Here is a 27,412-nt window from a genome sequence, read left to right as displayed (position 1 = left end):
CATAAATGAGCATCGTCCCTGTCAAAATAAAAACTAAACCACTTCCTCTGCAGCTGAACGTCCTCCGAAAACTCTCATGCAGTTTTTTCCTCCGAATAAAGAGACAGAAAAAAAACTGAGAAGTCTAAACTTCAAAAGTTCACAAGCTTGGAATAAAAATAACTTTTCCCAGAGGAGAGATGTTTCTGTGAACTGTCCAGAGATTTAAATTCATTATTTTATTCACAGCAAATGTCTGACCCAGCGTCTGGATGGCCTGAAGAGATCCCTGACAGACGGAGCTGTGGTCGCTGATGTTCACGTTCTACAAAACACCTGTTGTTCCAAACCGTGCATGTGCTCAGAGACGCACGATCTTAATGTGAAAACCATCCAGAGCATATGATCGAATTAACACAAATCTGGATGCCTGAACGCACCAGAAGCAGCAGAGGACAGCTGATATTTACTGCCAGTATTGATCTGAACCAATATGCTTGACGGAGCTCGTCATTCATCCAAACAATGCAGCACAGAACAAGTGTCCCGGGTGTGGATCCGTAAAAACTGATTGGTGGAATATCTCCGCCCTGCAGCCGCAGCAGCAGCAGGGTAAAGCTGGACATTAATAACCCCCCACGCAACCCCACCCACCCACAATCCCCTCCAAATCCTCTCCAGCCTCCTCATGCCAGGGTGTGGACGGCGGGGGAGGGGCGGCGGCTCCTCCGGGACAGCTGGGTGCATAAAAATAAAAGCCCCCCGACCAGCTGTGACTGTGAGAAATGTCCAGCGCCACCGCACCCCTGACTCACCGTGAATCTGCTGCCATTAAATATGCAGACAAATGGAGGAGTTTCTAAATATACATACACACACACACACACACGACTCAGGTTTAATTACATGGGTGAAAGTCTGAACGCAGGATGACTGCAGGACCGAGCGGTTAGCCAGAGATGCATTATGGGACGGGTGGTGCGCGGTGCAGGGTGGGGGCCTTCCACACACATTAAAGACGGGATTAAAACGCCGTCTTCAAAGTTTGGAAAAGTTATTTTGAGTTCAGGAGGTTTTAAAAGTGCTTCAGAGAGACTCGTGTTCACACGGTTACTGAATTAATCTGCACAAATAAATGATTCATCAATCAGAAACGAGTACGGTTTATCTAACAGGAGAGTAAATGCACCTTTTCTGATCATATATTGATCATTTCAGGCAGATTTCAGGCAAAAATTCAAAATATTTTATGGTTTCAGCTTCACGAGTGTTTAAATTAGCTGCTTCTCTCTCTCACATCTGTTTTAACTTGTTAAAGAGCCTTCAGACACGCTGACAGACTGAAAATATGTGAGCTAAAATTCAAATAAATCAGGGAATCCATATAAGACTGAATATTATCAGACCAGACAGCTTTATAATGTCTCATGTGAGGATAAAATCCAGTATCGTTCCGTCCGTAAAGACATCTAATGACATCAATTTGAGCTTTGGGAAGTCTTGATTGACAGTTATATCTAATTTCTACTTTTCATGTGCAATTTAAGAAAATACTCAGCAGATTAAACTATCGTGACTGAATCGTTTGTTTCAGTTTGACTGCAGTCTTACCTGTAAGAGGTCGCTGAGATCCAGCAGCATGTCTGAGAACACGTTAAGGCAACAAGAACAAAACACTCAGCAGCAACGTAAACATATAAAATGAAACATTTCTCCCTAAACTGTCTAAAAATGACCTTTATTGTTTATTCTGTTGAGTCAGAACGAGGAAGGAAGTCGGAGAACGAGACTAAACAGAGTTAACGAGATAAACGTGAGCTCATTCCAGTCATGTCAGGTTTTCAGCAACAACATTTGTCGTCTAACAATAAAGACAACAACTCCCACAATCCCACACAACTCCTGTGTTTTGTTTGTGCCCTCACGCCTGCACGCTCACCTCCAAAGCTCGACTAATCATCTGAAGTGTATTTTGCGGCTGTACACCTGCACAGAGGACGACAGCGCTCCACTGACGATCAACTAAAAGAGGTGCAGCGTGTTCGGCTCCGTCAGCTGTGACAGTAAATCTAACGAGAGTCTGAACCCGTCAGCTCCAACCAGACGACTCTCCTCCTCCTCCTCCTCTGTGACCTCACACAGACGTCTGCCTCCTCCGCCTCTGGACGTCTCATCCCCTCCCAGCGACCGACCCCGCGGTGACGGGAGCACCTGTCTGCAGGCTAATCCACCCAGGCTCCTCTGAAAAGGCCTCACAATAGAATTAGCAGCAGTGCAGATGAAATGGAAAAGATAATCCCAGAGCGCGCCGTCTGGAGATTAAAGACAACTCCCTTAATCAGGGAAAATAAACGACAGCAGGTCCTTCGACACATCTGGGACCTTACACCTGGTGTTGTGCAACAGGGAGGACGAAGCCCAAAAAGTCCTGCGTTTAAATATCCAGAGAAAAGATGTTTGAAGTGATGTCACTCATGGAGAGCCTAAAAAAAAAGTGGGTAAATATTCCAAACATCACAGCGTCTCCTCGGCCTCATCGCCTCCTCACTGTTTTGTTCTTCAGCAGATTAATGTTTTTAAACTACAAACTGAGACAGAGATTAAGAGGCTTACTGTGAAACATCCTGTTAAACACTGACGCTCTTATTTTGTTGACATTTAGGATTTAGCGACCACACAGCTAACTACATTAGCTTCAAGCTTTCCGCTGATTAAGTCTTCACATCAGGATCCAGATGAACTTTCTCACTAGAACAGCATTTGTTTAGCCATTACTCCATTTGGTGTCCTTAAAGGGATATTCCGGTGTAAGTTTAATCCATGGTCTAAATCACCATGAAACTGTGTTAGACTCCCTCTTGAGAGATCAAGTTAGCAGACCGCTAATTTACGGAGTTTTATCAACCTCAGAAACGACCGCACGACAACAATACACTGCAGTAAATGGATCCAAATATAAACCGCCACCAAAAAGCCACAAATAATGCTCAGAACAGCACCAAACTTCAGCAACAGTACAAACAGGGTCTCAGCACATAGTCCGGGGCATCTAACCTCCGCTAGCTTAGCTGGATTTCTATTGTGAAGCTAAAAACAGATTTCAACTCTCCTCCATCAGCTTCCGGGTCGGGGAAGTCCCGACGCGACGATTACCGAGTGTGGTTAGAAATGCTCAATTCTGTTCTTTTCCCTGTCCGCTCTCGATAATAACTGTTATAAACTGGCAGGTAAGACACATATGAACTTTGATTGCTTTTCCATGGAGTCATAATCATACATTTTCATCCATGAGCCGCGGAACTCTACTGCACTCGGTAATCGACTCGTCGGGACTTCCCGTCAACAGGAAGCTGCTGCAGAAGAGTGGTAAATTTAGTCAGCTTTTCAGTAGAAATCCAGCTAAGGCTAGCGGAGGTTAGATGCCCCGGACTATGTGCTGAGACCCTATTTGTACTGTTGCTGAAGTTTGGTGCTGTTCTGAGCATTATTTGTGGCTTTTTGGTGGCGGTTTATATTTGGATCCATTTACTGCAGTGTATTGTTGTCGTGCGGTCGTTTCTGAGGTTGATAAAACTCCGTAAATTAGCGGTCTGCTAACTTGATCTCTCGAGAGGGAGTCTAACACAGTTTCATGGTGTGTTAGACCATGGATTAAATTTACACCGGAATATCCCTTTAATTACAGATGTGCGCCTCCTAGCGTTCATCGCATGGTGGTGCATTTCTTTACAGAGGGATAGAAGCTCGCGCAAGAGAAGCTAGAAGCTGCTCAGATAATTACTGAGACAAAAACAGGACCATAACACGCGTGAGGAGGCAGCCAGTCCTGTGAAATATTTAAAATAACAAAATAAATAAATTAGCATCATTGTTCTGTTTGTTTTCTTGCCTTCTTAGCGATGAAGCTGTGAGAGTTTTGACTGAAAGAAGCAATGCTGCAGCAGGTTGGACTGAAAATGACGATCAATATCGACGGAACAGAAGCAACCAGCCGGATCAACACCCGACGCTTCGTTAATCTCCTGTCGTTTATCAAGTTTCTGCTCGGTGACAGCCGCTCCACGAGCTGACAGGTGTGATTGATGAGCTGACGACAGTTAAGTTTTGATGTGACTGTTTTAAAGGACACAAGTTGTGGATGTTTTTCCTCTCTTTATTTGTCGTTTAACACTTGGCGCTATAAATGACCTTGATTCCTTCCTTCCTCCCTGATTTATGGTCAGAGAGACAACAAGGTGGAAGTCAACAGTCCGGTCTGCTGCGGTCGTCTTTAAATCAAACTCCTGATTAGACGGATGTTTTCTTTCGCTCCGCTCTCCCTCAGCCTTCATCTCTGTCCCGATGCTCCCCTGCGACAACATTACCGACTCACCCAGCTGTGGAAAAGGAAGCGAGCGGAGCTATTTTTACCCTGGACTCACTCCTGCAACATGCATAAACAGACAGGCCAGCACACACACACACACACAGACAAAAGCCTGGTAAACAATGCAGCAGGAAGGCATTACACCCTCCTCGCCCTCTTTCATTAGGTAAACCTATCCGGGCCGTCCTGTGCTGCCGTTACATAACAGAATCATCCTCGGAGGCGAAGTGACTCAGGAGCGAACCGACAGCAGCACAAAAAGCAGAGAGCCGCCCTGCTGATGACAAAGGGATGAACCTAAAAGTCCCATTATCCCCGCGATGACACGTCAGTCTCCACTTCAATAAGCTGCCGTTGGCGGATTATGAAACATTAAGAAAGACGGCGGCAGGCGGCCTGAAGTTACCTGCAGACGTCCTGCTTGAACATGTGCATCATTGAAGCCCAAAATACATGATTTCCTTCTGTTAAAACAGAAAAAGAGCATGAACGTTAAGGATACGTGGCGTTCCCTCAGTGCGGCAAACCATGTAGATGCAGGCGGCGATGACGTGGGCGGACTTGCGGCCGCGGGTCAGTTGTTTCATCAGCGCCATCTTGTAGAAGTTGAGTGCCGTGTCAAGACAGTGCTGGTTCATCTGCAGCTGGCGGCCCAGAGTGTTGATGTTCTGTTTGGCTGAACACACACACACACACACACACACACACACACACACACACACACACACGTCAGTAAACATGTCAGGAAACATGTCAGGAAACAGCAACATGGACACCGTTTTAATTCAAACATGTACGACAGGTCGGCGTCTCAACTGCCGTCTGACAGAAATGAAACAAAGAGGGAAAGAAAAATATATTTCAGCAGAAGTTCAGAGGCTTGAGGTTCACGCTTTACGTGCATGAATGTGTTCTGTCTTTACTTATCGATGGTGAAATTAGAGAAAAATATATATCTGGTGATAACGGAAAATACACATTATACTGAGGAGGAGGAGGAGGAAGAGAAATAGAAGTATAAGAAGTGTAGAGGACAGGTAGAGGATGAAGAAGAAGAAGAATTAGTAAGAGACGAGGAAGAAGAAGACAATGAGGTGGAGGAAGAACACAAGGTAGCAGAAGAAGATGACAAGGTGGAGGATGAGGAAGAAGACAACAGGGAAAGAATAAGAAGATGAGGTAGAAGAAGAAGAAGAAGACAACAAGGTAGAGGACGAGGAAAAAGAAGACAAAGGAAGAATAAGAAGATGAGGTAGAGGAAGACGAGGTACAGGAAGAAGAATACAATGAGGTAGAGGAAGAAGAAGAGGAAGAAGACGAGGTACAGGAAGAAGACGACGATGAGGTAGGGGAAGAAGAAGAAGACAAGGTAGAGGATGAGGAAAAAGAAGACAAAGGAAGAATAAGAAGATGAGGAAGAAGAAGACAATGAGGTGGAGGAAGAACACAAGGTAGCAGAAGAAGATGACAAGGTGGAGGATGAGGAAGAAGACAACAGAGGAAGAATGAGAACATGAGGTAGAAGAAGACGAGGTAGAGGACGAGGAAGAAAAATACTTAGAGGAAGAAGAAGGCGACGAGGTGGAGGAAGAAGAAGAAGAGAAAGAATTTGTTTTTTCATCTAACAATATATATTAATACCGTGACGTCAAATCACTTCTGACGTTGTGATGAGGATTTTATTCTTCTCCATATCGCTGACTCGTACTTTACATAAATCATTTTGTCTCCTCTCGTCTAGTTTGATCAACACATCGTCTCTGCTGCCTGATCACATTCACACGTCCCGCTGTCAGTGAATAATAACGAGCTGTGATTGGTCAAAGCTCACGTGCAGTCCCACACGTCTCCATGTCAGGTTAAGGTGACATCATCACCATCACCTGATGTGTTACAACCAAGGAGAAAGACACAAACATGGTGACCTGAGACTCACACACACGTCAGGTAAACACCACCGTCAGGACGCACACGCCTGGACACGCCGTGATTATACACACGTGTGCAAATATACGTGTGCTCACACACCTGGAATAACTGTCATCATTACTGAGCCACAGGTGTGTGTGTGTGTGTGTGTGTGTGTGTGTGTGTGTGTGTGTGTGTGTGGAGTTCATGGTCTCTGATGAGCTCACCATGTTGAGTTTCATCATACAAAGTGTGTGTGTGTGTGTGTGTGTGTGTGTGTGTGTGTGTGTGTGTGTGTGTGTGTGTGTGTGTGTGTGTGTGTGTGTGTGTGTGTTGGTCTGGGAATGTGAGAGGCTCTGAGCTCATCGAATTTCATCATGTTTGGTTTAACACACTTTCAGAAGTGAAACCAGAAGATTTAAACATCGGCGTGACACACACACACACACGCACACGCGTGCGCACACACACACAGACACACACACACACACACACATGGTCTCAGCTTCTCTTCTTCTTCTGTCTCTCGTTATTCCAGCAGGATGAGTCCATCCAGCTGCTGCAGAGACTCAGATGAAGATGACAAGTTTTTCTGTTTATTATCTATTTATTACTAATGTTCCTGGAGCGTTCCATTACATCACACAGATCTTCTTTAGCAGTCATCTAACCGCTTGGTTTTTGTGCCTGATCAGATTTTAAACCATAATTAAATTAAGATAATATAATTGCGTGATTATCTTCTGCTCTGATACTCGACGCTGCTTCCTGCAGCTCCAGATCACTTCACTGAGAAAGGAAAACTAAACCCAACAGACGACACGAGGCACAGAAATACATAAATATGTGCAAATACAACCCCAAAAAAACACACGATCAAAAGCTAAAACCAACCAAAGACCTCGAGGCGGGAGACCAAATAAAACCCTCCAAATTTCAGAGATGTAACATCACGGAGGTACAAAAGCAGTTTTGTACGTGCAGCTTCGGGTTCGCAGCAGCTACTGCCAAGATAAAAGTTAATTGCTACCCTAATTTTCTAGCGAGCTCGTTTCTCAGATGATAAGTAGGGCAGACACTCGGCGCTGCAGCTGTAATTAGCGCTCTCCTCACTTACTTTCCTGCCCTTTGCGTGACTCTTCAGCTCAAACCTCAAAAAAACAGCGACTGACTCCAACAGGAGGAGAAATAAATAACACTTCATAACATTTACATGAAGGAAAACTGGGACAACCCCGAAGCAGCGTGGCATTTATACGTCCCAACAGAAGTGAGAGAAACCGCCCGGGGAGGTTCTCAACACCGCTGACTAACCACACCTGAGTGGACGAGAGCAGGTAGGTACAGTCCCACACAGAAGCAGAAGAAGAAGAAGAGACATCGGAGGAAGGGGGAGAAGGAAGAAGAGAGGAAGAGAAATAGAAGAAAAAGAAGAAGAAGAACCAGTCATAGGAAGGAGGAGACAGAAAGAGCAAGGAAGAAGAAGAAAAGAAGAAGACAGGAAGAAGAAGAAGAACAGAGTAAGAGAAAGAAAGAAAAGACAGGGAGAGGAGGAAGAAGAGAAATAGAAAGAAAAAGAAGAAGCATATGAAAGGGATATAAAATAATAAGACGAATAATACAACAAACGAAGAATACGACATAGAATAATGATAAAGTAGACGAAGAAGAATAAAAGAAGAAGAAGAAGAATAATAAGAAAGAAGAGACGACAGAGGGAAGAAGAGAAAGGAAGAAGAAGAAGAAGAAGAAGAGGAGAGGAAGAAGACAGAGGAAGAAGAAAGGTAGAAAAGGAAGACAGAGAAAGAAGACGAAGAGGGAGGAAGAAGAGGAATAAGAAGACGACAGACGAAGAGGACGACAGAAGAAGAAGAAGACAGAAGAAGAAGACGACCAAGGAAGAAGAAGACGACCGAGGAAGAAGAAGACGGAGGAAGAAGAAGACAACAGAGGAAAAGAAGACGACGACGACAGAAGAAGAAGAAGGACAGAGGAAGAGAGAAGAAGACGAAGAAGAAGACTTGTGAGCTTGTTTGCTGGAAACACTTGCGACTGAGTGTCTGATGACTACGAGAGACTCTTCCGAAGTCATTTGACTCATTGTTAATATTACTGATCATCACAGACGATATCTGGCGTCACGTCACTGTATCAATACATTCACACACCTCCCAGCTCTCCATCCACACTGCAGGGAATCACTCTTTCACTGCAGCTGCACTTTGTGACTCAGTCTGTTCACACAAAGTGGCTTTTCATACATAAATCTCGCCTGGAGCTGCTTTTTTAAAAGCTACATTTAAATTCCAGTCATGACGCCGACACCGCGGCGCGCTGCGGACCGACACATGAGAGACCGGTGAGACGTTATTGTCCAACACTAATACAACAGGAGGCCGGGGCTCAGCTCCCAGATATGAATCAGGCGGAGGTGAAGCGGAGGAGGCGCAGACGGCCACTGGGGAAAGTTTCTGGATCACACAAAGAGAGAAGAAGAAGAAGAGCTGCAGACTCACAGGCGGCCATAAATCTCCCCACAGACGCACACAGCATCATCAGGGTATTCCCACAACCACCGACAATAAAATAAAACCACACACCTCCTACACACACACTTAAAGGAATAGTGCATCTCAAAGTTGTCATGTCTGTTCCTTAAAAGCAAAGAGCTACAGCCACTTAGCTTAGCTTAGCATACAGACTGGAAGCAGGAGGACACAGCTAGCTTTGCTCCGTCCAAATGTATTTAACATAGCATATATCGACACAGGCTTGTACTGAGACCGTGCTACACATGTGGTGGTACTGTGTTGGGTAAAATCGAGGGAGCGGGAGAGACAAACAGCTAACTTGAACGTAGCATCAGTTTTTATACATCACACCTGCGATGACGAGTCCAAATGTCGGCTGTGAAAACGGTCCATCAGTGAGCTTTCTGTCAGCTCTGGACTGAACCCTTGTCTCCAGTGTTTATGCTAAGCTAAGCTAATTGTGTGACGTCCTCTCCTCCTCTCACTCTCAGCAGGAGGAGACAGTTAAAAGTGCTCTTCCCCGAAAAACAACTTCTTTAATCAGCGTGTGGCCGCGATAAAACAAATCTCTACCTACGCACACACACGATTATTAAACTTTTATCCTCATGCACACAGTCACAATATATCAAGTATTCCCAGTTCTCTCACACACACACACACACACACACACACACACACACAGACTAAACTAATCCCCTATGCACACGCTCTAACACACACACAGTCCCATTACTCAGCGTCTGCTGCAGTCTGACAGCTCTGTGACTCTGCAGCTCGTCGCTGAAACATCATCAGCGGAGCAGACGGCCGTCGCCGCAGCAACCAGCTGCTCGCCGTCGTATCCGAGCTCTGGCTCCGTGCCCGGCAGTCTGCCACTTCTCAGCAGAGACACGGGGTTTTATCTGGTCTCTTACTGCTGTAAGTTGACGTGTTTCGACACCGGAGTCGCTGAGATGAAACTCCTGCGTCAGTGAGAGGTTTCAGGGTAACAACATGGCCCCTGAGGGTCCCCGCAGGGCCCCCAGAAGAACGAGGAACAGGTTCACTGAGATCCTGACAGATACTCTGACAGCCTCCTGTTACGAGCTGACACAGATACAGAAACTCTGAAAGCAATCCGTCTTAGGAAGAGGGAGGACACATCCTGCTCTCACCTACAGTTTGACTCATTCAGTGAAATCTCTTGAAAGTTTTTCTGTCCAGTTGCCAAAAATCCAAACAAGAGGAGCTCTGACATGATAAAGACGCACAGCCGCCTCCTCCACACGCTTTAACTACCAACAGACAATTGTTTTACAGGCTGATGTCGTCCGAGGGTCGGGCCGATCAACGTCATCATCCATCCCCGACTTCTGAGCCCTGAGCATCGAGACATCACTTTGTGCGTTTACATGACACTCAAGAAAACCGAATTACTGTGTTAGTCTGACTAAAATCGGACCAGATCGAATTTCTCATAGTCGGATTAAAACACCCAGAATATTCGATTGAAAGTTGCATTACTCCTGCATGTATACGTTCCATCAGATCGGATCGGATTTGCATTCTGCGCAGGCGCGAGATTTTTCCCGAGGCCGTGAGCCGGCAGTAGAAGGATGGCGGCGTCTTTCCTCCGAAATCACCGCAAGAAAGAGAGAAAGAGCTCCATTGTGCATCTAGTTTGTGTAATTATCATGTACACCATATACTAAATGTACAAAGATGTAGCTTCGTCTCGCTCTTCGTACGCCATCTTTCTGGAATGCCGAGGCAGTTTGTTGTTGCTGGTGATGTAAAGAGGTCAGCCGGAGGTGTTTCTGTTACCACTAGTTGAAATGGGTACAGCGCCACCTAGCGTACCGGGTATGACATGCTCCGGACAATAATCTGATTTACACCGGCATGTATACTCGGATAATTGCAGTTGTCTGATTGAGCAGCACAGTCGAACTATGGCTGTAATCTGACTAAGATGTGCATGTACCTGCACTGACTGTGAATGAGCAACTCATTCACTACGGCAACACTGAGGGGACAAACTGCCTCAAATTCTGAAACACGTTACTTGCTCACTCCGTCTTAAAGCATCTTTCACGAGAAGATAACGTGCTCGTCCCACAGGTGAGGTCAAGCCATTCCATCATAACACTGTGTGAGTCCGTCACTCAACAGGTGAGCGATCTGGCTTTAACATCAGAGTTCAGCTCATAAAACAGATGTTTAACAGCAGTCGTCTGATATCACAGCTTTATCGAGGATATAAAGGTGCGTTTACGGTTTGAGTTTCATTGAACAAACAGGATAAAAAGTTGAATGAAAACACAGACGAGCTGCTTCAGACGAGAACATTTGTAACGTACAGCTCTCCTTCTCTTGTACCCGACATGTGCATGAATGATGATCTGACCCTGAACGACCCTCAAACCTTCTCCTTCATACAGCAGCTCAGGGTTTACTGCAGACTCGTGGCGCCCCCTGCTGGTCACTCACCTCTGGACAGCGTCTGAGCTCTGGACTCTCTCCCCATGCCGGTGTAGTGGCCGTCTCCAAAAGTCATGGAGGTGGCTCCGGCTGAAGACAGACAGCAGACACATACAAGTCAGCTTTAAAGGGTCGAATCAAACACTTCCAAGAGACTTAAACCAAAATAGTCCTTACTTTCAAAGACTTTATCATCACATCTGTTGTTAATATACATCAATATGTTACCGTCAGCTGTTCATATCAACTTTGACTGAATGTTTTGAATTCTTGCCAACACGATGACGGGATCTTTCATTTCAAATATTGGCAGGTTTTTGTCGGGGATTGATAAATATAATAAATATAATAGTTTCATTTCATTAAATAAATCAAATGTAGACTTCTCTGTCACGTCTTTTCTCTCTTGGCTTTAATATAATCAGAATTTTGCTCCTGATTGAAGCTTTAAAACAAACTTTTCCTCTCTGAGAAGTTGAGAAGTGATCCAACAGCGCACTCTAGTGGACGGCCGGTGGAACAACAACACGGGAGATAAATCTAATGTGCTGCAGGCTGCAGGTGAGACACAATCTGAAGGTAAACAATACACACTGATAAGAAGCTGCTGAGCGACACACACACACACACACTTAAACTCACAGATCAGTGTTTCCAAACGCTCGTCTGACACGAAAAACCTCCTGTGGCTTCATTTTGTTTCCTTTAGTGTCTTTAGAATCAGTGTCAGGTCAATTATTTCACTTCTGCAGGTCAGAATGTTGTTTATCCTCTTTAACTTTAGAGGGTTAGTTAAAATTAGTTACCTATAAATCACATTAGGAGATTATGTGATGCTAAAATAACTTTTAGTAAATCAGATCCATCTCAACTCAAGATCCACTCACTAACTTTTAACCCCATCACATTGTCTTCATCAGTAAATTTTGTGTGTTTCTTTTATGACCTCTTATTTCTCTCAGTGGCTTAAATCGAGGAGCAGACGTCCTTAAATTTCACAGATCGAGAGCGTGTGATGTGTCTGAAAGCTCAACGATCAACCAGTAAGTGGACTTTGAGCTGAGGTTGTTTTAATCAATATCCACTGAAAAATCAAGACTTTCTGTCGATCAAATCCAAACGATCGACTTCAAACTTCCACCACCAACCAATGATTTTGTCTCCTGCGACTTCAGATGAAGGAAAGCAGTTTCCTTTTTTTAAAACTGTTAAAAACTTATTAAAACGTTTTCATTGGCGATAATAGAAAGATCTGTAATCTGTAGTTTCAGGTCTACAGGTGGATGTTTCCTCCTTCTCACCTCCTGCAGCGACGAACTGTCCCACAGCCAGCGATCCTCCTCCGCCCGACTCCACGAACTCCACCTCGGACACGATGATGTTGTCCTCCAGCACGGAGCCGCAGCCCATGCAGACGGCGTCGCCTCGCGCCTGGTCCACATCGATGTCCGAGCTGCCGCAGTTCTTACACACCTTGGAGCTCATGGTGACGCACGGCGAGCCTCAAAGCCTGATGGGAAAAAACACAAGGACATTAAAACCTCAGCTGCAAATTTAAGTCCTGTGTGGAATCAATACTTTTACTTAAAGAGGATTTTAGAGGGCAGGACTTTTTCTTGTAATGGAGTATTTCTACAGTGTGGCATCAGTACTCTCCCTTCAGTAAAGTATCCGAGTACTCCCTCAGTTCCTTCACAGTGTGGTATCAATACTTTTACTTTGTTAGGAATTAATCCAGGACTTTAACTTGTGATGGAGTACTTTATTTTCATTTTTTTACAATATGGTATCAGAGTAATCCTTCAGTCCCTCCACAGTGTGTTATCAGTACTCTTCCCTGAATAATGTATCCAAGTACTCGGCCCCTCCACAAGCTGTTATCAGTACTCTTTTCTGAGTGAAGTATCCGAGTACTAGTTCCTTCCACAGCGTGGTCTCAGTACTCTTCTCTGATTAAAGTATCCAAGTACTGTGCCCTCCACAGTGTTGTATCAGTACTCTTCCTTCAGTTAAGTATCCGAGTACTGTGCCCTCCACAGCGTGGTCTCAGTACTCTTCTCTGATTAAAGTATCCAAGTACTGTGCCCTCCACAGTGTTGTATCAGTACTCTTCCTACAGTAAAGTATCCGAGTACTCTGCCCTCCACAGTGTGTTGTCAGTACTCTTCCCTGATTAAAGTATCCGAGTATTCTGCCCTCCAGAGTGTTGTATCAATACTCTTCCTTCAGTAAAGTATCCGAGTACTCTGCCCTCCACAGTGTGGTATCAGTACTCTTCCTACAGTAAAGTATCCGAGTACTCTGCCCTCCACAGTGTGGTATCAGTACTCTTCCTACAGTAAAGTATCCGAGTACTGTGCCCTCCACAGTGTTGTATCAGTACTCTTCCTACAGTAAAGTATCCGAGTACTCTGCCCTCCACAGTGTGTTGTCAGTACTCTTTCCTGATTAAAGTATCCGAGTATTCTGCCCTCCACAGTGTTGTATCAATACTCTTCCTTCAGTAAAGTATCCGAGTACTGTGCCCTCCACAGTGTGGTATCAGTACTCTTCCTACAGTAAAGTATCCGAGTACTCTGCCCTCCACAGTGTGGTATCAGTACTCTTCCTACAGTAAAGTATCCGAGTACTCTCCGGTGCTCCCGCAGTGATTGTGCACATCCTCCCGGCTGCTCTGCGCTCATTAGCCGGTTAGCTACGTGGCACTGCTCAGCACCTGGCGGCTAACTCAGCGTTTTTCTCATTCACTGAACAAAAAAGCGACTCTTGTTACAGACAAAGACACTGAATCACCTCCACGAACTGTCTCGTTTCATGTTTTTGAATCAGGTTTCATTAATGATTCATTAGTCGGAGGAGCAGCAGTCTGAAGCTCACATGGAGCTCTGACAGCTGACTGGAAGCTAACGGAGCTGCTAGCCGGCGACACCGAGCACAGCAGCCCGAGTGCAGACATGTGCATCATGTATCGATGAGTTAATGGATGCTGCAGGCTCTCTCTCTCACACACACACACACACACACACACACACACAGAAACACACACAGGTACAGTGAGTGTGTGTGTCGGCGGACTTACCTTCAGTCAGGTGGAGTCACTCCGCCGCCCGCAGCCTCGCCGGGACGCGTGTCAGCCTCCTCTGCTCTCTGTTTCCTGCAGTAACTCTGGATCTTACAGAGTTTCTCTTTGACTGTGAGGCTTCTGCAGGTTCACTGAGGTCTGCAGAGAGCAAACAGTGACGTGACAGCACGCACAGCTCCGAGAAATGCTGAAATATCGCTGCAATCCTCAACACAACACACCCAACATGTGCGTCTGGTGCTGGGGACACACGGGCGAGACCAACTCGGTCCGGAGGGGTGGCGCGCTGTCAACATGTCGTTTAATTCAGATAATACTGATTAAAGTGGGTCAGATTTAATACATGTTGAGTAAGAATATGTTCTTACTTTTATGTTGGGTGTTATAAAAATGTAAAATAAACTCTGCGCTAAAAAGATAAGTACCTAAATGTTAAACAGGCAACAGACACCCCCCCTACTCGTGATGTCACTTCTTTAGGTCGCTGCTTTTAAATGAACAGTTCAATGAAGATAAAATCAAATTTAATTTACCGGTAATTAAATTTTCAAAAAAAATGATGAAATATAATAAACAAGATAAAATAAATAAGAAGAAAAAGATAAAATAAAATAAAACAAGATAAAATAAAAACAAAAAAGTAAAACTGAATAAAAAAATAAAGCAAAAAAAAGTAAAAGAAGATAAAAAGAAGAGCAGTAAAAATCAGTTCAAATAGATCAAACATGATGAAAGATAATAAAAAATGACATTAAAATAAGATGAAATAAGATGAAATAAATCTGAATAGAATAAATTGAGATAAAATAAACCAAAATTATATTAAATAAAACACTTGTTGTTGGTTGTTTGACCATCTTCATTGTGTTGTTGTCCAACTACAAGTGGAATAAAATAAACTATATTTACTGGAGTAATGAACTTTACTTTGGTATTTCCAAACTTAAGCTACTTTACGTCCCCCTACATACTTTTACTTATTCAATTGTATTTACTGAATCACACACTTCGTTTTATAGGCATATATTGATCTTTTTATTTCCCTTCAATAGCAGTTACATTTTTACATTCATTGACACAAAATATAAATCAGCTTATAAAGCATGTATTTTAAAGGTTGAACTCCACAGCAGTATATAAAGTACACCTCCACCTTTACCTGCTGCAATGTTAGAAATTAGATAATTGACAGTAGTAACGCTGCTAAAAGCTCTGATGACAATTTACATGTTAACATACAAATATTTAGATTATTCTTCTCATCACATAGAAAAAAATGAAAAGCACATTTGTGGAAAATATATATTTAGTGAGTGAGTGATTATTATTGAGTAACAAGTAATTAAAATACAGGAAGAAAGATCATTAAGATTGAGTTCATCAGTGCATCAGATTACAGTAAAAAGTAGTTTTACAAAAGTCCTCAAACCAAATAAGTTGTGACTTGTCACAGTAACAACAGTCACTTCTGGGTAAACTTTGATTGTCATTTTCAGCATTAAAGAATTTCTCAGTACAGTGTTACAGGACTGGCAGCAGCAGCAGACAAGATGTAGAGAACAAACCAGGAAGTAGCTGCTGACACATCAGTGAAGCTTTCATCATCTCACCTCCATCAACAGACTTCTGGGTAGTTTGGAGATTCATTCATGACCTTTTTGTAAAAGAAACACAGGATGTTATTTAAAGTGCAGGTTAGTAATATGGATACAGATATTTATCATGGCATATGTAATTTTATATCAAGATAACATGCTGTGAATTTATCAGTTTTATGAAACTCATTAAAGAATGTTTTGATTGCAATTATCTATGAATGATTGCTGCAACACACAATCACATCCAACACGAAGAGATGAGTCTACATAACAAAGGCTGTATCAGGCCGGTTTTACATGCATCTAATTAGAGCAGTTTGTAGTTAAAATAGACAAAATAGTCAGAAATATAATAAACTATATACTAATATCATAAGCTCTGTGTGTGTGTGTTAAATGTTAATGAATGTATGTTGATAAAAGCTCACCTGGAAGAAGATCGTCCTTCTTTGAAATTCATTCTTAAATCACCTGACCTGTCAGAACATAACAAACAGAAGCTCTTTTCAGCTTGTGTGAGTTCAAGTGTTTTGCTCTAAATCTGGTCACATAATCATCAGCAGTAAACTACAGGAGCTACCCGGCTCTCACTGCTGGAGACAGACGCTGTTTTTAGAAGAAATGTGATGAAGAGTCGCTCAGACACATTTTGTGTTTAGTAAATTCTGTATTTTTGTCCTCATATAAGATGCTGAAGACACGAGCTGCTACCACATTACTGTTGTTTGGTCCTGTCACGTGTCTTTGTGGGTTGAAGTGTGGAACATTTCTCTTTTATTTGATGAGTGAAGGATCTGTTGAGCTGTCAGACTGAACGCCATCAGACCGACACACTCCTGACCTGCACTGCTGCCAGTTTATCCATTCACACACACATTGTCTCTCCTCTGTTGCTGCTCTGATTCTACGTCTGCTGGTGGATCAGAGGAGGAACGAAGCCGTTCACACAGACGGTGAGGCAGAATAAAGGAGCAATATTCCCGCCTTGAAAAGGCAGTGTGAATGTGAATGGGGCTTGTTGATACTTAAATCATAAAGTAATAATATAATGACTTACTGAAGTCTTCTGCAAATTGGTTCCAGATCTGACCCGTTGATCTCCCTGGGTTCCATGACTTTTGAACCGTCTGGTCTCTGCAGTTCTGGTCTGTAACACAACACACACAGCGTGATGACTAAAGATGGTGGAGAGCTGAAAGCTGATCTCTGGGTGAGTTTTGAATTTTAGACTTTCAGTCATTGCAGTGTGTCTTGACCTTTGACCCTCTTGCTCCTACACCTGCTGCAGCCTCAGTGTGTGATTTTAGACTACGAAGAAAATGTCAAATGTCTGTGTTCTCTCTCCTTTGTTTATATTTGCACGACACACTGTGACTTATGTGACATATTTTCTGCTGCCCAAAGGATTGTGGGTAAGAATAGCCAGAACACGTGTTGGCTTGTGTACTGCATACTAATGTATTTTTGGCATAGTGCATTTAACATACTTAATATTGAGACAAACCACAGACACATATATATACGTAGATGCTGCTTTGACTCTCTGGACTGTATGTCCACGTTGCCGCCATATTGGATGTGGCAGGTCTGTGTTATAGATAAATACAAGTAGACATGAAAACGTTTGGTTTTCTGAATAAAAAGGATTAAAGTTTACATTGTATTGAGCTTGACAAATAGTTTTTATATTCAAACACTTTGTTTTATGAGAGGAGCATCTTGGAGGATTATCTAGTGACTCAGAGTGTCATGATTCTCCAAACACACCATTCAGTTTGACTTTTGATTTAAAAATGTTTCCAGTACTTCAGACTGTGCTACTGTTAGACTTTTATGCCCTAACAAGTGTCATTTACCTTTTGTAGGAGGTGCACTTAAATGCAACATGTCTGTCAGCACACATATCCTTTACCATATAAAACCATGTAGTTTAAGACGTGCACTTGAACGCACCATGATCAGAATTGTGACTCCATTATCTAATACTGGTTCTCTTCACTGATCTGTCTGTTCTGTGCAGGTGAACAGGTGTAACAACCTTCTTGATAATCAATTATTCATTAAAGCATCTTAAACAGAATATTTATCTCTTTTCTGTCTGGAGACACAGAAACACCAGCATCACATCAGCTCACATATACTACAACTGTAAAGTAAGTTAATATTTACTTACCGTCGGTCTCTTTCTCCAGGACTTGATGTCGACTTGCTACTTCCTCCACCCATTCTCAGTCACGTTCAGTCTGATCCAGAGATCTTTATGTCACCTCAGAGTTGGACTGGCTGTCCTCCTGCTGCTGTATGAACAGATGTTATTAATGTTTCCATTTTATAGGTTTATATTCAGAAAAACAGTCATCGAAAATGTAGAAACAGATACATCATCCTACTTCTATGACTTCAACAAAAACTAAATTCTGAACTGTTCCATTGTTTGATTTCTAAATTAAATGACACAATTGAAGAAATACAACAACACCATACAATAATATTTACAAATTAATCTTAGTTACATTTCCTGTTGCTAGAGAATTTAAAAAAAAAAAAAAAAAACTGTATCAAAGATCAAAATGAAACTAAAGTGAACTAAGTCCGAATAAAAATTTTCAACAGTATTTCACATGAGAATCATATCCTGGTCTTTATTATACAACTTCTGCTCTCTTCAGGGGCGGTTCTGGGGGGGGGGGGCAACAGGGGCCAGTGCCCCCGTAACTCTGAGTCTGGACCCCCCTGTGGCCCCCCCCGACAGGGAGTCTGCATTAATAATACAATGACAGATTTCTTGCAATGATTTTGTTTTGAAGGGAAAGTCAGAAATAAAGTGTCTCAGCAGTTTACTACCCAATCAAAATTGCTGAAATTGTCAACACTGCTTTGTCTGAATGAGGGATTTATCCTTTTTTCCAGGTTGTATGTGCCCCATAACAAAAAACCCAACCTGGCCCCTCTATTAAAACTGGTCTAGAACTGCCACTGGCTCTCTTGAACTTCAATAAATTCACTCTTAAAAGAAACACAGACTACTTATTATATTGTGCACCATTTTTCCCTTCAGCTGTTTTCTTTTCTGTCGTCAGCTCTACTCCACAAACATGCAGCTCAAAGTCCTCAACATTTTTTTGTTCACTGTTCAAATTCAGTTAAATAACTGAATAAATGAATGATACATTAAGATCAAGAACAATATATAAAACATGTTACAATACCTTTAGATGTATAACGAGCTGCGTCACACCAAAGACACAAGTGAAACTTAATCTGCTTCAGCTCGTATTTATATTAGACTGAAAACCAGAAAAACAGGAACAACAGGAAACATTGTTTGGCAGCGACTGCAGGTGATCATCAGATATCAAACACTGAGTGATGAGCAGAGAGCTGCTGATGTTCACACTGGTAATTCAGTTTACTCTGTCAAAAACAAAAATCAGTTCATAAAGTTCTTTAACTTCTGATTGAAATGTTTCCCCAAAACAACATAATGTACCTTTAAACAAGCCTCGATGAACAGATCTATCTGTCTATCATATCACTAAAATAAACAACTAAATAATTAAAAACTGCACATTATTATAGTTAAATAAACTTTATTTAACAGTTGTTTCACTGTTAACGAACAATGAAATGCTTGTGTGAAGTGTTGATCCTTTACCATACAAAACCAGGAAGTTTGAGACGTGCACCTGAACGCACCATGATCAGAATTGTGACACCAACAGGTCTAAAAACCTTTTTGATAACACTTTCTATTCATTAAAGTGTCTTAAACAGAATATTTGCCTCTTTTCTGTCTGGACACACAGAAACACCAGCATCACATCAGCTCACATAAACTACAACTGTAAAGTAACATAATATTTATTTACTGTCTGCTTCTGGATCCAGTTTGGTTTCAACTTTGTACTTCCTCCACCCATTCTGAGTCACGCACAGTCTGATCCAGAGATCTTTATCTCACCTCAGAGTTGGGTGTGGCTGTCCTGCAGGTGTTTTTACTTTGTTCATTTTATAGTTTTAGATTCAGAAAAAGTAATATGTTCATTTGGGCGTTCTTGTTTAATAAGCTTGTCAACATTACGTGTCTCAAAATGTAAAAACAGAAACGTCATCTTACTTCTTTGACTTCCAGCAAAAACAAATTCTGACCTGTTCCTCTGTTTGATTTATAAACTAAATGACATAATTGAATAAATGGATGATATAATAACGATTAAAAAATAATCATTTTCTGTAGCTGGATGGTAAAAAAACAAAAACAAAGTGAACTGCTGTCATGAAATCTAAATAAATGAATGATACATTAAGATCTATCAAAATATGTAAAGCATGTGTTACAATACCTACAGATGGTGAAAGAAATGTGTCACACCAATATTTTTCTCTGCGGGCACGAAAGCTTCCAGAGGAGTTTGTATACTAATTTCAAAGAGGATTTTATTTACAGCCTTAGATGTGATCTCGGACAAAGAGGGACGATGGGTTATAGTCTCAGGTGAACTGCAGAATAATAAAATAATTTTAGTTAATCTATATGCCCCAAATGTGGCACAAGCCAATTTTGTTTCCTTATTAAATATACTGATAGCACAGTTCCAGAACACACCGTTATTGGTGGGCGGTGATTTTAATTTAGTAAATGATGCCTTAGTAGACCGTTCTGGTCACCCTTTACCAGCAGATAAGTCTCTCTCAAGAGCCTTCAACGAGCTACTAGAAACACAATCATTAACTGATGTATGGCGTTTGATTAACAGTCAATCAAGAGAGTACACCTTTTATTCAAGGGCACATAATTCTTACTCCAGAATTGATTATCTTTTGCTGTCAAATAATTTATTGGATTCTGTTGTTGATTCCACAATTCACAGTATTGTCATATCAGATCATGCCCCAGTTTCATTAAATTTTGATCCGTCTCCTAAATCTAAACCAAAATCTAAAAGATGGAGCTTTAATAATTCTATGTTAAAAGATGACAATTTTGTTAAACTAACACAACAGAATACAAAAGAATTCATTGAATTAAATATAACTCCTGACATTCCCATTCAGACAGTCTGGGAGGCCTATAAGGCAACATGTAGGGGATGGATTATTAGTTTTTCATCACATAAGAAGAAAGAGAAGTTAAAAAAGAAAGAGAAATTATTATCTAGACTTAAAGAGCTTGAGTTGAAACATATGGCAGATCCAAGTGACAATACTGTGAAACAAGCAATGCTTTGGGCAAGGGCAGAGATACAAGCATTATTGAATGAGGAGTCTGCCTTTACACTATACAAACTGAGAAGGACACTCTATGAAAATGGTGAGAAGGCAGGGAAAATGCTTTCATACCAATTAAAAAAATTTGAACAAAAGCACTCAATCTCCGCTCTAAGAAATGACAGTGGTGGGATTTTAAGGGACCATGATATTATCAATGACACGTTTAAAACATTTTTCTCATCACTGTACGAATCTGAATGTAAAGTAACACAGCAAGAGCTAGATCTTTACTTTGCAAATCTACCCTTGCCAAAATTAGATGAACAGCAAAAACAATCACTTGATGCCCCAATTTCAGCGGCTGAAATTTTGAGTAATATTAAATGTTTGTCAAATGGTAAGGCACCTGGAGGAGATGATTACACCACTGAATTTTTTAAATGTTTTTCAAAAGAGATCACACCACTGTTAGTGATTTTATATAATGACATTATACAGAAGCAATTTATGCCACAATCGATGCGGACAGCTATAATATCACTCTTGCCAAAACCTGGGAAAGACCACCTAGATGTAAACAACTACAGACCTTTAAGCCTACTAAACAATGACTATAAATTGTTTGCAAAGATATTAGCAAAAAGATTAGAAAAAACGGTGTCCACTTTAATCCACCTGGATCAGGTCGGCTTTATCCCAGGGCGATTATTATCCAACAATATGAGGAGACTCATGCAAATCATGCAGGTTGCCAGCTCTCTCCCACATCCAGTGATAGCAGTATCACTGGATGCGGAGAAAGCATTTGACCGCATTGAATGGCAGTACTTGTTTTACACTCTGTCCAGATATGGTTTTGGTCCAAGATGCTTACAGTGGATCAGAGCTCTGTATCATGAACCCGTGTCAGCAGTTAAGAGCAATAATATAATTTCAGCACCATTTCAACTTTATCGCTCTACAAGACAAGGCTGCCCTCTATCTCCACTATTATTTATCTTGGCATTAGAGCCTCTTGCTTGTACAATAAGGATGGAAAGAAATATTACTGGTGTTTCAATTGGGGGTTATGATTTCAAACTTAATATGTATGCAGATGATATTTTGTTGACTTTGTCAAAGCCATCGTGCTCAATCCCTAGAGTATTGGAAATTATAAAAACATTTGGAAGTCTGTCAGGCTATAAAATAAATTGGAGCAAAAGTGAAACCATACCCTTAAATCATTGTACATACATTACAGATCTGGGATCCGCTCCGTTTATATGGAAAAGAGAGGGGATGAAATATTTGGGCATTAAGATTAGTACACCTATCAGTAAAATGTTTGAATTAAATGCTCAACCTTTGGTAAATTCCATAAAGGAAGATCTTAAAAGGTGGTCTAACCTGCCTTTGTCCTTTGGGGCAGAGCCGAGGTGCTCAAGATGAACATTCTACCAAGATTAATCTTTTTGATTTCTTCCATTCCTCTACATATATCTAAACCTTGGTTTGATAATATAAATAAACTGTTCTCCAATTTCTTGTGGAAAGGAAAGAAGCCCAGAATGAACAGCTCCAAATTATCATTGCCAAGAGATAAGGGGGGCTTGGGAATCCCAGATGTGTATATGTATTATTTAGCATTTAATGTGCGATTCCCTTTGATGTGGGGATATCAACATAATAGAATCCAAGGTAGTTGGGAGTGGTTGGAAGAAGCCATTGTAAGGGACAAGAACAAATTAATTTCGTTGTCATCACTGTGGTACCATCCTGCTTTAGCAAAAATAGACAATTGTATTATCAGCCTGTCATGTGATATTATTAAAAAGGTTCATAAAAAATTGGGAATAACAAAGATTGCCTTAGCATCATGTCCACTATGGCACAATGCAGCATTTAAAGCAGCAGGGAATCCATTGTCAGACCCTGTATGGCAGCATCACAACATTAATGTTATCTCACAAATTGTAGAAAATGGGTTGATTTTGACTTTTGAGGAGCTCAGACAGAGGTATAGTTTAAATGCCAATGCTTTCTTAAAATATGCACAATTAGCATCAATACTGTCAAAATTCCCAAGAGAATATTTGGAGTACAATGTTGAAATAGATAGTAAATTGAGAGGTTTAGCATCACACAGAGGCACAGTCTCGGGTCTATATAAATTGTTAATATGCTCCTCCTCAAATCCTAATACCCACACTCAGTTAAAGTGGGAACAGGATTTAGGGGTCTCATTAAATTCAACAGAGTGGGAAAGAATATGGAGGGACCCTGCAGCAATGTCCAAATCGGTCAGATTTAGAGTCATACAAATGAAAATCCATCATAGAGCATATATCACACCAGCAAGAATGAAAAAAATAGACCCCAGCTCCTCTGACCTCTGTTGGCATGGGTGTGGTCAAGTAGGAACTCTGATCCACATGCTGTGGCACTGTCCTGCAGTTAAATCCTTCTGGGAGGATGTGGTCCACTCAGTGTCACTTATGCTGAAGATAGAACTTTCTCTTTGTCCTCTCATTTGTTTGTTGGGATATAGGGCTGCACAACTCAGGTCAAAAAGAGATAGGAAAATAGCAGGCCTAGGCTTTTTGGTTGCTAAAAGAATGATATTGATGAATTGGAAGACACGTAAGACAAATTGTTTTTCAAGAGAAACATGGTTACTTGAATTTTTTGATCTTCTTGGAATGGAGCGAATGGCCGATATGATGAACGATTCCGCGTATAATTTTGGAATAAATTGGGACCAAGTTCTGGGAAGTATTCCAGTTCCAAATTTGAGATGATGGAGGACTCTTGCTGTGCAGCCCTGTAAGTCACATTGTTACCCTGTTTCCATGTAAATTAACTTGAAAATGATTAAGAAATGAACATGATTATGAAATGAACAATCGAATTGCAATGGTACAGTACTGCCCCCCCCCCCATCTGTGTTTTTAATTTGACTTTGTGTATATGTATGTGCTTGTATATGTAGCATGTCTTTGTCATATCTTTTTGTTTGATTTATTTTATTGTGGTTGTTTGTGGTTGTATTGTTTATTTTGTGCTAAAAAAAAAAAAAAAAAAAAAAAGAAATGTGTCACACCAAGACACAAAAGTGAAACTATCTGCAGCAGCTCCGCCTGAAACCAACAGCCACAAAAATAAAGAGGGTTGTCTCTGAAAACAACAACAAGAAGTAGCCTACATGTGTTGTGTGTTTCTTCCTTCGTCTTCGATCGTGTCCCTAAAATTGATATGAAATGTGATATTTTCTATCGTGTGTGCAGGTTTTTATGAGATAATAACTTTTATCAGAAGCCTTTAATTCATCTGTCCTTATTGTCTGTCTTCAGATAGAAATGCTGTAAAGTCACAGTGTACAAATAAAGAGGATGTGTTAGGAACAATGATACTATGACCAGAGGGGTGTACTGAGAAGCCAGTTTAGTGGGTTAGCGAGGTATGTTGAGTCTAAAGCCAGGCTTCCCTGTACTACGAAGGTGGCTCTCTTTTAACCCGGCTAGATCACCATGGTAACTTGTGCTTAGCTCATAACCTTGTCCCGACCAGGTTATGTTCAGAGTTTCAGCTTAAAATCGGCTATAAAAGCGCCGCTGTTTCACTGTGTAACTCATTCAGAGATGGCGTCACCATTCATTGAGAACCCGGTGGACCTGGGAGCAAGAATAATTCGGGCAGCACTACGACGTGAGCGGCTTCTTCCAGATCGCGCTGATCCGCTGGCATTTCCTGATGAAATTCTCTATGAGCGATATAGATTTTCAGCCGAGGGAATACGGTACATTTGCTCACTTATTGAGCCGAGTGTCAGGAATGCCACTGGAAGAAGCTGTGCGCTCACTGTCGGGCAAACTGTTTGTGTTGCCCTTTGTTTTGTTGCCACGGGAACCTTCTTACATTCAGTTGGTGATGCAGAAAATCTGAGCAAGAACACACTGACAGAATGATGGGCAGCTTGGCTACATACCACTCTGAATGATGTTTCTGTATTTGGCTCTAACTTGCTTCCATGTCCGACTGCTGCTTCCACATCTTAATAAAATGCAATATGAAATATTAATTAGGCCAACCTAGTATTTATTTGTCACAGATAATGAGTAAAGTTAATTATTTCTTTGATGTGGCCATGAATAAACTGATGAACTGATCAACCCGTTGTAGGGCAGTGTACGCCCAAACACAAATCTTACAGGCTTGAGCTATTTTCACTGTCAAAAAGGTCTTTATTGCCATTGTACAGGGACAGTAGCTACATTTACTTGTTCATCCCGACACAGTATTACGAAAAAAAACACTGATCATTTATAGCCTACGCACACTCAGCCTCGCTTTCAATAAAACACACACGCGCATTCTATAACTGAGATCAGTAAAATGTGAAAACAATATAGACATCATTCAAAAATGAAAAAAGATAGTTGTTGCTTCAGTTTATTTATATTTTAAATTAATGAGGGTTAATATGTAAAAGTTGCACAATATTGAGCTTTCAGAAATTAAAACACTATGGGCTTAATATAATATTGATCATAATATTAATCACTGTTAACTTACGCATTTACGTCAGCAATTTTCTGCCAGCAGCCCTCCCTCGCTCTATTGGCGGCGACAGTGTTACTTTCTGATGGTTTCTTTGAATTCTTCATAGTCCTGCATAATAAGAATCTGCTCATCTTGAGTAAAATATGTGGCCCGGGATCGATCCATTTTCGCACGGAAGTAGAATAATATGACGTCAAACGCCCCCTTTTACATGTACGCGCGCAAAGCACAAAGCAGAGAACCGGACTTGACAAAGTAAGTTGATAACCACCGTCGCAGTACCGTTTAACTCTGTTTGGGGACTTGGGGCTTTGTTGAGCTGCAGCATGAGCACAAAGCCTGCTATGTTGAGCCCCCTTCGCAGTACAGGCCTCAGAGAATGAGTGAGTTTATTTACATGCAGTAACATCCTGTGAACCAGCCTGCAGCTGATCTCGGAGCTGTCAACTTCTCCTCCTGATATAAAGTTTAATGAGTCATTCTTTATTTCAGAGTCCACAGTAGTATCGCTGCTCTGAGCTCTGCTGAGTTTACACAAACCTTCTGGATTAAACACTACAATACTTTTCACTTCTGCTTATTGATTGATTGAATCAAACACAAATATGTAGAATTATGTGTTTTTAATAAGACAAACTGATTTAGATGTTTTAACTTTGCCATATCTAATGTTACATTAGCCAGCTGCTGCTAGCTAACCAGCAATAAGTTACAACATCACAACACACTTTCAAAACAATGTCTGGATGCTAACAAAGCTAGCCTGACAGCTATCAGTGCTAGCAGCGGCTCTGTTGGTTGTTTCCGTTCAGTCAGATAATATGAGGTGTTTACTTACAGGTGAATGAGACGTGACGTAGCGACTTGTTGTTAGATGTTGTGATGAAAACGATGCACTGATACTCTTCTTCCCGCCGCTCGCGAGGACTCGGACTCCCTCGGCGGTTTCCGGCAGTTGGTATCAGGATTCTATCTGCTGGATGCTGAAGCGGCTCAGACCGGAAGTGACACACCGAAACAACATCACAACATCCGGTTACTTTCAGAATAAAACAATCCGTGTCCACGCCAGCACAAACAAATTCAGTTTGGGGTGAACTTTAATACAACAATAATTATAATGAATAGAAGTATAAATATGTATTTTGATGTGAGTAAGTTCACTGAAGTAATATTTTGAATGCAGGACTTTTACTTGTACTCGTGTTTTTACACTGTGGTTTCATTATTTTGCTAAAGTAAAAGATCTAAGTACTTCCTCCACAACTGAAAAAATACAGCAGAGTAAAAATGTTTTAATAGTTTTGCTTCACATCACTGCCTGGAGGAAAAACCTCAACCAGACTGTTAAAACTTACAGTGTCAGATTTTCTTTAAAGAGCAGCTGGTAACATCCACCACAAGGTGGCGCAGCCTGCACACCAGACTCCACCTGTGCTTTAATGCATCAGTGTTCAAACAGGCAATCAGGTGCAAATACAACATTACAGCAGGTCTTTCTGACAGTAATAATTCCTCCTGTGTCATTAAAGATCTCTTCCTTCCATCTGGTTATTGATCGGCTGACTGTACGATCCTTCACACAGAAGCAATCAAACACAGACAAGTAGGATTATGTGGTTTTAATAAGGCAAACTGATTCTAAGTTACAAATGATAAAACTGTGACAGATAAACCAGTCAGACAAAAGTGCACTTAAGAAAATATGATGTACAAAAAAGGTAACAGGAGA

General features: G+C 41.5%; 1 protein-coding gene across 1 annotated transcript in view; it reads right to left on the bottom strand.

The window, feature by feature from the left end:
* Nucleotides 1–14,746, bottom strand: part of brf1a (BRF1 general transcription factor IIIB subunit a) — a 94,368-nt gene extending 79,622 nt beyond the window's left edge. Inside the window, exons 1-5 of the mRNA XM_030443622.1 lie at nt 14,327–14,746; nt 12,549–12,757; nt 11,257–11,337; nt 4,848–5,021; nt 1,591–1,622 (exon numbers count right to left, since the gene is read on the bottom strand). Of these exons, the coding sequence (XP_030299482.1) occupies nt 1,591–1,622; nt 4,848–5,021; nt 11,257–11,337; nt 12,549–12,732 (471 nt within the window). The 5' untranslated portion in view covers nt 12,733–12,757; nt 14,327–14,746. The remainder of the gene's footprint in view (nt 1–1,590; nt 1,623–4,847; nt 5,022–11,256; nt 11,338–12,548; nt 12,758–14,326) is intronic.
* Nucleotides 14,747–27,412: the final 12,666 nt, after the last annotated feature.

Source organism: Sparus aurata, chromosome 16 (genome assembly GCF_900880675.1).
Source record: "Sparus aurata chromosome 16, fSpaAur1.1, whole genome shotgun sequence".
Classification (NCBI taxonomy): Eukaryota; Metazoa; Chordata; class Actinopteri; order Spariformes; family Sparidae; genus Sparus; species Sparus aurata.
The sequence above is the reverse complement of the archived record's forward strand: the minus strand, read 5'-3'. Positions and strand labels throughout refer to the sequence as shown.